Raw genomic sequence first — 15,962 nt, forward strand, 5'->3', positions numbered from 1 at the left:
GTGTGGATTCAAATTGGACTCAGGATACAGAAGTTCATTGTGTTGATAAAGGATACTTAAACATGCAGACTGGAGAAGCTGACCACCAAAGATCTGATTGGTTAACAATCTGCTCTACCTCCTGAGCCATAGTCAAGAAAAGTCACTCTTACAGTGGGTAGCTAAACATAAATGACAATGACTATTTTAGCATGGTGATATTAGCATATAGCTAAAAAACAAAACAAAACCTGAGAACAATTATCTTTGACTGAAACATCCAGAAATATTTAAGTTCTGATAAACTGGACGGGACTGCACAACACACTTCAGCCACCTCTCTCCCTCTCTTATTTTCTCTCTGCCCCCTCCTCCTCCTCCTCGCTTGCCTCGCGCTTGAGGAGATCTCTCTTGTAGCTGGAGAGGAGAGGTCGACCGTCTCTCCTCCAGCAGCCGCCGGGCTTCTCTGCAGCCTCCTGCCGCTTCATCATGGATCTGGGGACTAAAAGAGTCGCTTGGATTATCGCTCACGTCGCCCTGCTTCTCTCCATCTCTTACGGGACAACCGGAGAAGGTGAGCCGGCTGTGCGCGTCTTACTTTTCCCGGAGGATATGCGGGGAGTGCGGGCAGCGCAGACCGCACAGAGCAGTGTTTAATTTCTTTTTGGAAAATCAGAGTTTCTTGTCTCTGTACTGTGTGCAAATGTGTTGAGTCTGTTGTTTGGTGAACTTGTTGTGATGATGAGGAAAATGTGGTGCTGCTCTGAGAATTGGCGCGCCTCTGTTGCGCATCACTGTACCGAAGTGGTTCGCTGTAGTAAGAGTGATCAGATCTCCTCTTGTTTACTAAAACTCTATCAGCATCAAAATTACACACATAAAGTGAAGTCGACCTTATTTACAATGCAGATTTTCACCTTTCCGACTTTTAAATATTTAATCCTCACATTTTATTCATGGTAAAATATTTCCTCTTAGGGAGCTTGGCCACGAAAACGAGGACGGTGTTGCTCTGGAGAGGTATCAACATATGTATTTTAATCTAAGCTGAAGACGGCAGTTAATTTGCTTTGCATGCTCTAAAAGCACATTGTTACTTCATAGTTAATTTGGTGTTCAGTACACCGTGACGATCATCCTGGAACTGAGCCACGTCTGTTCGTACACACACGCACATCTGACAGGAGTCAGGTGTGGGAGAGAGAAAAATGTGGAACGCAGATCGGAGAGACAATTTGATTCCGCAACTTCTTTATCTAACTGAGCAGTTATTTTATAGCTCAGGTCATCTGTAAACGTGGAGGCAGGTCTGAGATCGTCCACATTTCGCTGGAGTTAACGAAAAAAGAGGAAAATGGAGACGAATTGATGTGAATCTTTATGTGTAATAAGCCATTGCAATTTTTAACTGAAACAGATGTAAAAGTTCTCTCCGTGGTTTTATTCTCCTTTTCCACACTTCCCTGATATGAGACCAGATGCTCTATTTGTTCATTCTTTTCATGTCTTCTTCTTCATTCTCTTCCTTGACTTTTCTTAGCTGAAGAACCAACCTCTGTGACACTTTGTGACACATCTTTATGATAATGTGGCACATTACCATAAAAGTGACAAAGGAAGCAATCTGCACCGTTATTTGTGGTTCTGCTGCAGTTTGATGGAAAGATGGTCAGGTGAAAGACAGTAAAGAGAGTGAGTTGCAGACAGATTCTTTCTTTCTTCTGTAGCTGGATGGATGAGGGGGCGCAGGTGATGTCAAGTTATCAGATCCACTATACACTACAGCTTCACCAAAATAGCTTAATTTCCTCAGCTGTTCCGCCGTATCATATCCTTTCTGCTCCTTTTCCTCCCGCTGCGCCTCTCTTCTCTTGCTTAAATGCACTCATGTCTCTGCTCATTTCTGTTCTCTCTCTCTCTTTGTCCTCCTGTTTGCTGTCAGCTTCGTCTCTATACAGCAGATTTCCTTTTTTCGTCTTCTCGCTCCGCTTCTCTCTATAATGCCATCTTGTTGTGCTCCCCATTACCTGGGTCTTTGCTCTGCAGCTGCATCTGAATAGAACGGCTGCTTGTATCGTGTCACTTCCTTCCTCTTTTGATTTCCCCACCTGCTTATTTTGTCAGTGTCATGGCCACATCACTTTATTTTGCTCACTATTTGTACTCTTTCTCCTGACACACTCCTTTTTTGGGTCATTTCTGAAAACTCATTCCGTGTGCTTTTGTTCCTCCCACTACCATTTCTCTCATGTTGTAAAAAAAAAAAAGCCTTTTTACAGCATTTCACTTATCAGTAGATAGAAATATATCAATTTTCTGTTGGTCCAGCTTTAAATTGTTTTGGCCCCTCTTTCTCTGCCTGTCTCTCTCTGTTTGTGTCGCACAGCCTGACCCAGCAGCACACTCATCATGCATGGACCATAAACCACAGCAGCGTAATAAGTTAAGACTGCAGGGGCGGAGGGGGGAGAGAGAACACCAGCTGCAGGTTTTAGACTTAGCCTTATATCTACATCTCCACCACCCCTGGAGATGGTTCACTGTTCATTATGGCTGAGGTACTAAATGACAACAAAGTAGAAATACATATTTTAACAGCCACAGATGGTGCTCCAATGACTTGTTAGCCGGAGGAGTGGAGCGCTGGGTTTTGTGTGATGAGATTCAAGAAAGTGAGTGTGTGAGTGAAACAGCAGGGCCGCAAAGTCACTGCGCATTTAATCACCTTTGATATCAACAGCGTGACAGAGTTCTGTGTATTTTGAAAAACCTTGTTTGTGAAAGTAGAGCAGTGAAGGGCAGGTCGTGCAGTCTCAGCAGAGACCAAACGTATTACTAAAAGGTTTCATTCAAATCACAAAATCTGTCTCGCATAACAACATCAGGCGCTGAAACTTCTTCATTACTTTTGATTTCTTATGATTCCAAACCAATAAATTGATTCTTGGTACCAAAATTGTTTTTAAAAATATTTTTTATATTTTCCCTATATTGGCTTCTCTTCATTCACTTGCTGTCAAATCTAGAATTGAATTGAGAATTCTGCTCCTTACATTTAAGGTCTCGAATAATCAGGCCCCATCTTATCTTAAAGAACTCATACTACCATATCATCCCAACAGAGCACTTCGCTCTCAGACTGCAGGGTTACTTGTGCTTCCCAGGATATTTAAAAGTAGCATGGAAGTCAGCTTTCAGGCCTCTTTTGTGAAACCAGCTCCCAGCTTGGATTCGGAAGATAGGCACCCTCTCTACTTTTAAGATTAGGCTTCAAACTTTCCTTTGCGACAAAGCTTATAGTTATGGCTGGATCAGGTGACCCTGAATCTACCCTAAGTTATGCTGCAATAGACCTAGGCTGCTTGGGGCTTCCGATGGTGCACTGAGCATTTCTCCTTTTCTGACCTCTTTTCACTCACCATGTGTTTATACATCGCTCTGCACTTAATTATGAGTAATTATTCATCTCTGGCTCTCTACCGCAGCATGTCTTTTGTCCTGTCTCCCTCCCCTCACCCCCAGCCGGTCACGGCAGATGGCCGCCGCTCCCTGAGCCCTGTTCTGTCAGAAGTTTCTTCCTGTTAAAAGGGAGTTTTTCCTTCTCACTATCGCCATAGTGCTTGCTCAAATGGGGTCGTCTGATTGTTGGGGGTTCTCTGTATTGTTGTAGGGTCTTGAGCTTACAATATTAAGTGCCTTGAGGTGACTGTTGTTATTTGATGCTATATAAATAAAATTAGATTAAATTGAATTGAATCAAATCTCGAAGGTAAACAACTGAAACACGATTACTTTTAATCATATCTGGATGAGTCTGTGAGGTACTTAGATAAATTTGAGCTGTAGTCCCTGATTAACTGACACAATAACTGCAAACAATTTCCACAGCTGTTTCTACAGCTGTCTTTTATTCTGTCATTTGACAGTTTTTCTTCTTTTACCTTCTTCCTTTAGAACTTGCCACAGCAGATCATCTGCCGCCACCTCACCCGGTCCCTTACATTTTTCTCTGTCACATCAGCCTTCTGCATATTGTTGTGGAAGTTTTCCATTTAAATAAAGCCTGCAGACGAGCAGTGAGCGGTAGCTAACATTCTTTAATCCAAACACACAAAGAACAGAAAACCAAGCTTGTGGAGAGCCTGCATGACTGCGGGGCAGACGTTCAGCAGAGTCTCTCTGAGCCTAGCATGGCTCTCAGTTAAATACCTTCTTCAGGAACAAAAGGCTGTTTCACACCTTAAGGTTCACACTCCCTTGCTACCTACCAGAGTCCTCAAAGAGACAAAAGACTCTTCCTGTGGAGCTGTCTGCTTCCCCCAACTTCCTTACTACACCCCCACCATTTGTCTTAATGTATGAGTATGAGACTTGTTTAAATCCAGTGGCACCAAGGCGTTATACAATAAAATAATGTGATTAATACAGAAGTAAAAGAAATTCCTATACAATCCCACCCTTTGATTCTTAAATCAAGAATCACATTAATACCAGAATTTCTTTCCTGACATTCTGTTCATCATATCAACATTATTGTACACTTAAAGGAGTTTCACACTGTGTATCCTCACTTCACTGTTCTCCCACCACCCTTTGTTCATCTTTAATCTTCCCCACAATCTAAGCTCTCACATGCAAATGGAAACAACAATGATCCAGAGGAAAGGTCTTCTCCAGAGTGTCAAAGTACTTTGCATGGCAAAGTGAAACCGCATTAGGTGGTCATTCTCATTCTCAGTCACGGTCATGGCTCCTGGTGTCTGTGCCATTTACAGAGTCATAATTCCAACACTGATCTCCCTCTGCGCTCTCACTTTTGGAGCTTGGCACGCTCTCTCCATCCCTTGATTTCTGTTCCAACGCCACGGACGATTTAAGGCAGAGCACGTCGTACACCTTAGTTGTCTTCCTCAACGTCAACATCGAAACTCTTTCATTTTATTTTAAGATTTTGCTGTTCAAAATCTCCTCGTGACAATCCTTTGGAAGCCCAGTGGTGCAGCCCAGTTGTGCAGCCCACTGTCGTTTGTCAGCTGTCCTGGAGATGGTCCCTGCTTCTCACTGGTCCTCTTGAAGCCTTCTCTCCTGGTCATGGTCTACATTTGCACCTCAGTCAATCCTTCCATATCCCTCATGTCACGGTCTCTGCAATTTAAAAATGAAAACTTCCCCAGAAAACCCTCTTTTGCCCTATGTCAGGTTATCACAATTAGACATGCACAATAAAGTTGTGCACTGTCTCTTAAAAATTCCCAGGGCTTCTCCCCTGGAGTAGTTTCACTTCAAGCCCTGTCGTAAGAAAAAACATTAGCCAGCGGTGTGTCCTGCTGTAAATCATGTGATTAGATCCCACGATTAACCCTCTGCGGTGGAAAAAGTGATGTAGATGTTAGCGCAACACATCTGTATGCACACTTTCTCACAGTGACCTCTGCACTGTAAACAATACAAGGTCATGAATAACACACTGCTGGTAAATTCACAAAGACACAGAAAGTGGCAATTAAAAGGTTAAGTCAGCACGGCCCAAAAGCTCATGCAACCTGTTGCTGTCATCTTTCTGCTCCTGTAAAAAGAAACATACATACATCCACCCTTTGGTCACTCGGGGTGGAGGTGCAATCTTGCATACTGATGTCAAGTCAGTCAAGCATTTGTCAGTCCAGTCAGTCCCCGTTTTTTATTTGCTGACAGTAGAACCTCTCGTGACGCAATAAGTTTCTACTGCCAGCAATGACGTCATTTCAAAAAAGAAAAAAAAGAATTTAGACTGGATTACCTCGCTGAATCCTTTTTGACAGGGACTTGTTTTTTTGATTGTCCCAAATAAGTGGCTTTCTCCCGAGCCCATTTTAATTTTGGAGAAGCTCACTTGCGATTGTTCAACATGTTGTGTAGCGCTTTCGATCCCGATATTGCAGGCCTGCTTGAAAAAGAGAAAATTGCCAAACAAAAAATCTCAGTGCACTGTTAAAAATCAAAAAATATGAAGGCCTCTTTTTAGAAGTTGTCTAAGCATACTCTCTTAGAATGATAGATCAAAACTGGCAGGTTCAAAGTGGTACCAAAAAAAAAATGCATCAGTAAATCCCCAAAACATTCATCCACCAGTCACACCTCACACAACAGCAATATTCTATTAGATAATGAGTTTTGTTTTCCCCCATGTACCCAGATGTGTGTCACGATAAGACCTCCCTCACACATCAGAAACAGGAAACTCAAGAATCTATTAGTCTCCACTCATCTGACCCTCCTGCATCATTCTGTTTGACCCCTGCTATGATTCAATCATCCTTCCCCAAAAATAATACTAGTTCACTAGTCTATGTATCACTTCTTAACCTACTGAGTGAACCGGACAAGATGATGGTCACAGAAACGCATGCTTAAAATACTGTTTGATCTTCATGAGCTTCATTGCATGTGTGTTTGTGTTAGTACGATTAATGCATTTTTCTGTTTGTGTAATTTTTGTGTACCTCTCCTCTTTGCGGTGCTCCAGACACTTTTCAATTCTCCACGCAAGGCAGTCGTTTTTTCTTCCCAGTTTCCTAAACCCAAATTTTTACCATCTGTTATCTCCAGTGCCAGTGGCTTTTGAGAAACTCACAATACTAAAAAAATGTCATCATGTTTTTGGAATCGTTCTCTTCAGTTTAGTTTCCATCAATGGCCAGGTGACAATTAATGCTATTTTTGGCACTTGTTTATGTCAAAGCAGTAGACAGCAGGTTTATCAGAGTGGTGAAATTGAAACAAAACAGCAAAATTGTTGTTTATTAGTCACTGTTTGAGTTTTCGTCTTTCCTTGCAAATATTTTATTTATAACAAATATCGAGCCAAGCAATAATGTGAGTTTGTTATCAAGAGAGTTTCTCATTCTGTGAGTGAACTTGAACTGCAGTTGGCACAATTGCCCTTGCTCTATTTTGCAGCCTTGTTTGGGTCAACATACTGTAGTGGCCCATGAATGAACTCCACCTCCTGCAGGTTGGAGTTAGAGTGGCCCTTGAATTTGCTGCAAACTACTGTCAGCTATTTTGACCAAAGTGGCTGAAAAACGCTGTAAAAAAGAGATTCCCAATCCCACAATTATACATGTCCTTGAATAACATTATCGATAACAGAGTAGGTACTCTGGCACGGACCACTCTGTTTATCTCTTTGATCTAATTGTACCCTTAGAAAGTTTTCATGTTTCACTTTGTTCAGTTTTATTTTGTGTGTCCTTAAGCACAATGTAGGAAGTATGGCACAGCCCTGAATATATTTCTAGATTAATTAGAGGCTTGTTTAATTAATTTTGATGTTTTATTGGGACATAATAACTTGCCAGTGTTTGAAAAAACCCTCAGATTTCCTGGAATATTGCTTTTTGTGGATAACAGTTTTTTATCAGAGCAAAACTTTGGTACATGTGAGATATATCCGGTTTGGTTATTTAATTACATGGTGCGTCTGTTACTGTTAGCAGCTGTGAACGACACAACTAAACAGTGTTGTACCCATATCCAAAGATTTATTAGCAGCTTGCCAAAGGACAAACCAACTGAGGAATGTATACAACTGTATTAAACTCTGTTATTGATTCGCTGGCCTTGATTTCCCCATGGCTGTTGTGTACTAATAATGAAACACAAAAGCCTGTATTATTCAAAGCTGGGTGTGGTTTCAGCAGATGCAGTACAAGCCATCTCTAATTAGTGAATAAATTCCACTGGACACTGTTCAGTGTCTAATGTCCTGTCAACCAAAAGCAGTTATTATAAGGATCAGGTTCAAAATTCATTTCCCCTCTTCTGTCTGTGTTTACTCCCCCCTGATGTTTATGTCCATGTTGCTCTGCAAACCCAGGCAAACTACTTAAGTAGTTTATTTTCTGATGGGATTCATTACTCATAAAAATCGAAAAAAAAGTTGGTTTTCAAACATCTGGTAAACATATTTCAATTCAAGCACGGATATTTAACCTTAACAAGGAGCTTGGTGGTTCTGTGTGGTGTTCTCCCTGGGTACTCTGGTTTCCATCTACCCCAAAGACATGGCTGGTGTTGGATTAATTGGTCTATCTAAATTAGCTGTAGTGTGAATGTGTCTCTGACACGGTTTGACTGCATAGCACTGTAACAGAACTATAATGTAGAAGCATGAAATTTGTGATATTTAACTTACCTGGAAAGTGATGTGTAAGACTAAGGGGGCTGAAGGGCGTTTTCCCTTTAGACATCTATACAACTTGACTTTTTGTCTTATACCTAATGAAGTGCCTTGTTACCTAAATCTAACAAACAGCCACATGGAAGAACTATAACCCAGTTCAATAAACATGACTCATTATATGAAAGTTTTGATCAGTTTGCAAACTGCTTTGAGTCTACTACAACAGTTACAAAAGCATAATTTTAGAGTCTGAGACATTTCTACACAAACACACTCATAACAACCTTTTTATCATCTAGTGCTGTGCGCTGAACAGGTTGCAGACCCAAATGGAAAGTTTGAGAAGCCAGGTGTGAACTCACATAATAGCTTTAATGCTGCAGCTTCAAAAACACAAAATATAAATTAAAGGGACCACTAGGTGAGGCGAGGAAGTAAATGACATGAGTCATAGGAAGCACTGGTCAGCACAGGAAAGCTGGAAGACACAACTGAACAGGAAACACGAGCTAACATAGAGCAGAACAGGAAGACTAGATAGGGGAACATGGAAAGACAATAGGACAAAGATAAGATGGGGACGCAAAGGAACACATAAGGAAGTAAATCAGGATTAATGAGACAGGGGAGGCAAAACTCAATACCAAGCACAAGACCATCAAAATTAATCAGGAAATTACTAAACACAGAATCAAAGACAGGCGAAAATTAGACAAGGCATGAGAACACAAGGGAAGAATGACAGGTCAAAGAAGGAATACGAAACAATCTTAACTGATAAAAAAAAAAAAAACACAAATGAGAAAACTAAGCAACATAGAGAAAACAAGAACAAGACACTGAGGAATAACACCTAACTCGGCACAAGGGATTGCAAGACAAAAACACAAATGGCGCTAGACCAGACATGGGAACAAAAGGAATTCAAGGAACACAAAATAAACTAAAGCCCAGAAGTAAACTAGGTGTGAAACAAACCTTTAGACTATTAATAAACAGAGAAACTAAGAAATGCAAAGTTTAAACAAAACTCAAAACACCCAGGGATTGTAACACTTTTGCATGTTTCCATTCTGAAAAAGAGATCAATTTATCCGTTGCACTTCCTGGAAATTCTTCTTCATCCAAACTACGACTGAAATAAAGCAACCAAGATATTCAGATTTTAATTCTTGCTTTGGCTCATTTCAGAAATTATACAACTATAGAAGACATAAAGTTTACCTTCCACAACCAAACTAAACATCTTGAGTAAAGTCGCTGGTGTGCCCTTTAAAGACAGTTTCAATCTGCTATTTCCTGTGATGACCATGGTGTAGTCCATCTGGTTGATGAGTGTTTCAGTGAGTAGGTGCATATAATAATTTATGCATGTTTCTCTTCTCGGGGTAGGTTGAAATTAATTATATTGGCCCGAGGTGTTTTAAGCAAACATGAGGTTAAGGTTTATGTAAGCACATTAATATGAAGATGTAGCTGCCTGAAGTGAAGGAGACACTTCTGACCTCCTGCTAAATGCACTAATGTTTCTCCTAGGATAAGAGGACACTCCCTGCCTTTGCTTCCTCGAGCCGAGGCTTAAGATTACGGTGTATTCACGGTCTAAATGCTTGCTAAATGGCTGCTTAAGTGCAGAATTAGTTAGAAAGCAGAGTATATAATAAACCTTAAAATTCTTCAATATGTATTTATACAACCGGATTAGAGGGTGAATATGTAGATGCGAGCTGGGCTGTTTGGAATATTATACAACAGACTCAAACTCGTACAAAATGATTGAATGAGCAAGGTGAACAAATGAAAGAAAGCAAACAGCTTTCCAAGAAGGAAGAGAACAGCTAAAAATATAAGTAATGATTTTAAAGGCTATCTAAATCTACTGTCAAAGTTGATTCCCTGTAAATGGATTTGGACTGCCATCTAAGAGCCACAACCAGAGGGGAAAAAAAACAGCCCATGGCTTTCTCAGTCCAGTAGCCCAAGTTGTCCTTCAGCCTTTTATTCCCTAGAGAGTCCCCCCTATTGTTCATCATTCATCTAATAATTGTCCATGACTTCACTCCACAAGTCATTCGTTTCAGTGCCATGGGCAAGGTCTGGCTGAATCTGTTTATCACAGTAAATTGAAAGGCAATATCGTATTTACTGAGGGTTTCTGATGTTTTGTTCTTTCTTCACTATAGCTACCATCTTTCAGTTAATGTAATTTGTTTTTTAAAAATAGCGTGATTATTGATAATAAACAAAATCTTAATATGTGCTTATTTACTGAGCGTTAGATAATTTATCTGGTACTACATCTTAGACTTGCTGCAGATTGGTCACTTGTAATTCAATTCAATTTTATTTACACAGCGCCAAATCACAACAACAGTCACCTCAAGGCGCTTTATATTATAAGATAGACCCCACAATAAAACATACAGAGAAAATCCCAACAATCATATGACCCGCTATGAACAAGCACTTTGGCAACAGTAGGAAAGACAAACTCCTTTTTTACAGGAAGAAACCTCCGGCAGAACCAGGCTCAGGGACCCCGACCGTTGGGGTGAGAGAAGGATGGCAGGACAAAAGACATGTGGGGTAAATGTGTCACGTTTGGTCACATTTTATTAAATAAGGCTTTAAAATAGTGACTGAGGACATAACATTGTACAAACTTTCGAAAAATGAGTTGGATTAAACAAAGTATGTGCCTTTCTGTGCTAAATTAATTTCTTTATAAATAGAGAACTAAAATGTAACTGTAACTCCAAAACATTCAACATGATACTTTTGTTAAAACACTAGAATTAAATCCAAAGGTCTTCATTTAGTCACATTCTGGCTGTTGGATTCTACGCATTAATTTGCTGTGGTGGTGTGTAGAGGCAAAATAATGAAAGTCGGGTCACTGTCCAAATACTCATGGACAAGTTGGTCCCATTTGACTGTGGGTCTTATCATTTTAGGCAGTGTAACATTATGAATGGAAACATATTGTAGCTTGTAGTCACAGCTGGGAGTTGTAAACATAATTGCACTCTTTCTCATCTCTGGACTTTCAGCTCTGGATCATGTAGGTGGTGTGGGAACAGTGGGAAGAAATATGGAGTCAGCTTTCGATCAATAGATGGGTCAGCTATGATAACACACACCCTATTATTTATTAACGTGACACTATCTTTCTTAGCCGCCTCTGAAATAGTTTTTTCTTATCTAGTCAGTCATTAATCATATTACTCATCATCCACACATGAAAGACTGATGATTGCTCTCACTTTCCCAGCTATCATCTTCAGGTATGTTCCCAGTCTTGTGCTTGCCTTCTACTTCTCAGTCTCATCAGTCTTTCTTGAGGTATTTATCTCCCCGCAGAGCTGATTTAGAGCCACTGGAGTGTGCTCTATAATCATAGCCTAATGACAGATAATCTCAAGAACACTAAATGACTTTAATCCTAGCCTAATGACAGATAATACCACCACACTCCTACTTTACGTGTGTGTGTGCGCGCGCTCATTTGCATTTTTCCTTGGCGTTTCAGCGATGGTGACTCACTGGTTTCTCTGTGTCCTCAAGGAGAGAAGTTTTCAACCTGAAGCTGCACTGAAAAAAATGTTTTGTTCAATTTACTAAATTTTTTTATGACAAGTGGTTGCACGAAATAAATTTGTTTGAATCCAGAAATATTTTTTAAGTACACAGAATTTAATTTAAGCGAGTAAAGCCAACATATATTTTTAAGCTACTTTAACTTAACTGTTGTGGATACGACTTAGTCAAATAATATTAGTAATTCCAACTAAGGTTGTGTTAAGTGTACCAGAATAATTTGTTTCCTTTAAACTTATGTCCCAAAGTTATATTCAAATCAATAAAATTGTTAATTTCTCTCTATTTCAATTAAGTAAATTTTACTTTAAAAAAAAATATTGCTTACCCTGATTTGTAGTTTTTAATAACGCCAATAATGAAAACAACAAAATTCTTTCACATCATTTATTAATGCAAAATTTGTTGCAAACAGAATAAGAATCCACATGTAAGGGAAATTGCTGTAATTTGTATAATGCAAATTACAAAACTTTTGTCTATGAACTAATAGCTTTAAAAAGCTCTATTCAAATAAAACAGGAACAACAGACAAGAGAAATGTTAACCAATGTTTCTCTTCCTCTAACAAAGAATAAAACACTGCCAGCGGTATAAAGTATCACAATTAGAAACTGATGCATCCACAAAATAACCAAAGTTTCAGACTTGCTGTTCTGGTGAGTTAACACTGATTATAGGTCAGCAGCTATCAAGGACCGGAATAAAGAAAAATTGCTTCAGTAAACTGAATAATTACAAAGTTGCTCTTCAAGCTACTCAAATGTACCAAACGCGAAACATTCATTATTGAAAGTTAAAATGTTCAATCAAAACATAACACAGAACGTGAGAACGAATGATGGTTATACAAATGTTTCACTCCTATTCACAAGAGCACCAGTCATTGGTAATTTACATAACAAAATGTAAATGGATGTGTGGTTTTAGAAATCTTCCTATCCAGTAGCAATTTTGTTCTTCAGCCCAAGGACTTTGGGGGAGAGCTTTTCCCCATCCAATCCCATCAACACTTTCTGAATGAATTCATAATAGTGCCTCAATTCCTTGGGGTAGGCTAGGTTTAGTGCATAGATTACTCTAAGCATCAATGCACAAGCTTGGGCCGGAGATCCAATGTTGTCCATGACTATCTCCCCTGTCATCATAATGTCCATTTTGTCCATCCTCCTTGTTGATGACATAAATGCCCATGGTGTGCTTCTTTAGGCCTCTCTGGATGTCATCTCCTTCAATGTCCTAAACATTTAATAAAAAAGGTAAAAGAAAAACAATTAACTCTACAATTAAATTCCAATCTAGTCGTTTGTGTGTGTGTGTAAATATCTATCTAAGAAGTGTGTGTATAGATGACTTGCTAACAATGACTTACCAAGTACTCCCGAATAAGGCTTCCGTCCTCTTCACCAAGGTAGAGGCAAAGTGCCCTGAGAACTGCTTGCCTTTTCACTTTAACATCACTTTCAGCCTGTTTAAAGAGAGTTGCTGATTAAACCAATTTGGAAAAAAACAACAACAATGTCTGACATTCGCAATAAGTAAATTTTATCATAAGTCAGTTCAAACATAGTAAATAAAATTTATATATGAAAATTTCGAAATTTAGATTGCTTGGCCGGTCACCTAAAATGGCTTATTTGACTCACCAGTGACTTGCCACTTAAGACAAATTAAATCCAAATAGAATTTGCAATATTCAGATTTACCTCTTGCATGATCTGCAAGTGGTGGGCAAGTTTCTGCCCAGAAACACCGCCCTTCTTCTGGAAAACTGTCATCAGCTGAGGTGTAATTCTGTCTAACTGTGCCGCAAAGGTCGTCTCCAGTTGAAGTGTTGTAATACGCTGGAATTCAGCATTTACCTGTATCACACACACAGAGAGAAAAAAAGAAGACTGGTGCTTAATCATTGGTATGATTATTTTGTTATTTCTTCATTAAATGCTACAATGCAATTGCCATCACTTCATAAAGCATAATTAGCATATGGGTTAGTATACAGTGCATGAAGGATGTTACTACTGTTAATCAAAGAAGAAATGAATGGCATCAGTCCATTTAGCGGGTTTAAAGGGTTTTAAAAAGCAGATATTTGTCTGTTTCAGGTGGTTGGCAACACATTTTCCTGTGCTCTTTGTCCGCTGGTGGGAGTGTCTCGCCTGTGAGGTCAGCACCTCTTGGTGGTGAGAGGTCTTAGGGGTTTTAACTTGACCCATTTATTTTTTTTATCTTATGAGCAACAAAGTTTGTTCATCACATTTTTAATTTACATTTGTTTAGCACATGCTTTTAACAATCTGAGGCTAACTAAAAACTAATAGCTAAATAAAAGGTTTTAGGTTAATTCACAATTGATAATCTGATTTCACTCTATTAATTATTGAGATGATTAATCAATCATTTCAATAATCAAACTCACGATAAAATAGTTTGGGTATATGTAGTTGGTTATATGTAGTGCAAACTTACTTAAACAATCAAATATTTTTTATTTATAAGAAAAATCAAAAATTTATTTTATTCATGTTTCTACACTTTAAGTCACTTATGTTTTTCATACACAACTTGTATTTTAAGTGCTGCTCAAATAAATACTCTGTACGGTACACAGGTCAATCACTATAAATGCCAGCCTCTTTATACCTATATTTGGGATCGTCTTAATCCAAGTGGCCCAGATTAATTAATGTATAACATAAGGAATTACTGAAAAGCAAACTCAGCAAAAAAAAAAAGCATGCCTTTACCTCATTAATCTGGAAAAGTGCAGGCCACCTAGCTTTAAACTCCCCAGCGGTTGGACTTCCCTGCACCACCTCTTGTCTACGGTAGGAAAATGTTCTTGACATCTTCTGTCTTACATCTGAGGCACTGTTTCTTCGTCTGACGTCGGTCAAAAGCTCAACCCTGATATTTTCTAGACTGTCATCCGTTTCGCCAGCTGGGTGTAATGGACAAAAATTGACCTCAGCCTTTTTAGGTTTCTTAACATTTTTGGCTGGGAGGCAATCATCACTGGATTTGTTTTTCAAAGCATTTATAGTCACTTCAGGACAGTCAATGTTGCGCATCTTTGTCCTGTAATTAGCCATCTTATATTTCAGGCTAATCATCCAGCCATAGTAACCTGTGGCAGATGGCTCTCGCAGACAAGGGAATTTTTTGATCAGTGCCCCTGCAACTTCATCTATTTGGTAATTTTGAGGATAAGCAGTAAACTGAAAAATCGCCTCAGCTAGCTTCTCTAACGGTGTGTTCACACCGAACGCGATGGACGCGAATAGAGCGTCAGGTTTACATGTAAAGTCAATGGAAAGGCGCGATGACGCGCGATTGCGGGTCCCGCGAAAATTCGGAAGCAGATTTGCGTCGCGAAAACGCCAAAACGCGTGAAACGCGCGTCAGTGTAGCGCGTCTGGCGCGTTTGACTCGCGAATAAAACCACGCGCGTGAGTTTTTGTGTTGCATTTTGTGCATACACGCGTTTCGCGTCTACCGCTCGAGTTGGAAAAATCTGAACTCCAGCGTCAAATCGCGCCGCGACAACCAATCAGGAGCCTGGTGATGTGGCTGTTACCTAGGTCAAAGGGGCAGATCCAGCCAAAGCCTTTCATACTTCAATGGAGGGGAAGGCTAATCAATGCGGTAGCAAACAACTCGGAGCTGTACAACACCAGCTGCTTTCAGTACCGAGACAGGAATAAAAAGGACCGAGCTTGGAGGAAGATATGTGAAGAGATCGGGCAACCTGGTAAGTTCATTCATTTCTCTTTTGAAAGTTTTCACTGACCCGGGGAAGCCGCACAAAAGCTAGCAAGCCACCGCTATTTTCCCACTGACGTACAAATACCGTTCTGCTTTTATGCATGTTATCATTTAGGAATATATTTTATTGTTTATTAATAAACAGCACACAGTGGTCCCGCTGTTCATCCGTCACTGCTTTGCTTTTTCGCTGATTTTTTTATTGCACAGTACAGCATTGCATTCTGCAGCCTGATTGACAAATCTCCTGCGCTTGCCAAATTTATCACGTTTGGTTTTGATAACCATCGCGTCCAATAGAAAAAACAGCACAAAAACACCCATAACTATGAGCCTCATTCGGAAATAGACACCTGCACCGCGAGGGAAAAAGGCGCACGAAAGTGGCGGGCAGATGAAGACAAAATGCGGCATAATAATACTTTTACGTTTTGCAATCTACAAAGGTTTGCACTTT

The 15,962-nt window shown here is 39.8% G+C and overlaps 1 protein-coding gene across 1 annotated transcript in view; it reads left to right on the forward strand.

Annotated features, from left to right (window-relative positions):
* The first annotated feature begins 468 nt into the window (after window positions 1-468).
* Window positions 469-15,962, forward strand: part of LOC146613019 (contactin-associated protein-like 4) — a 145,445-nt gene continuing 129,951 nt past the window's right edge. The window contains exon 1 of the mRNA XM_085378639.1: window positions 469-553. Within this exon, the coding sequence (XP_085234765.1) occupies window positions 469-553 (85 nt within the window). The remainder of the gene's footprint in view (window positions 554-15,962) is intronic.

This window comes from Diplotaxodon limnothrissa, linkage group LG18 (assembly GCF_057381915.1).
Source record: "Diplotaxodon limnothrissa isolate DT_005_m linkage group LG18, D_limnothrissa_male_GT1.1, whole genome shotgun sequence".
Classification (NCBI taxonomy): Eukaryota; Metazoa; Chordata; class Actinopteri; order Cichliformes; family Cichlidae; genus Diplotaxodon; species Diplotaxodon limnothrissa.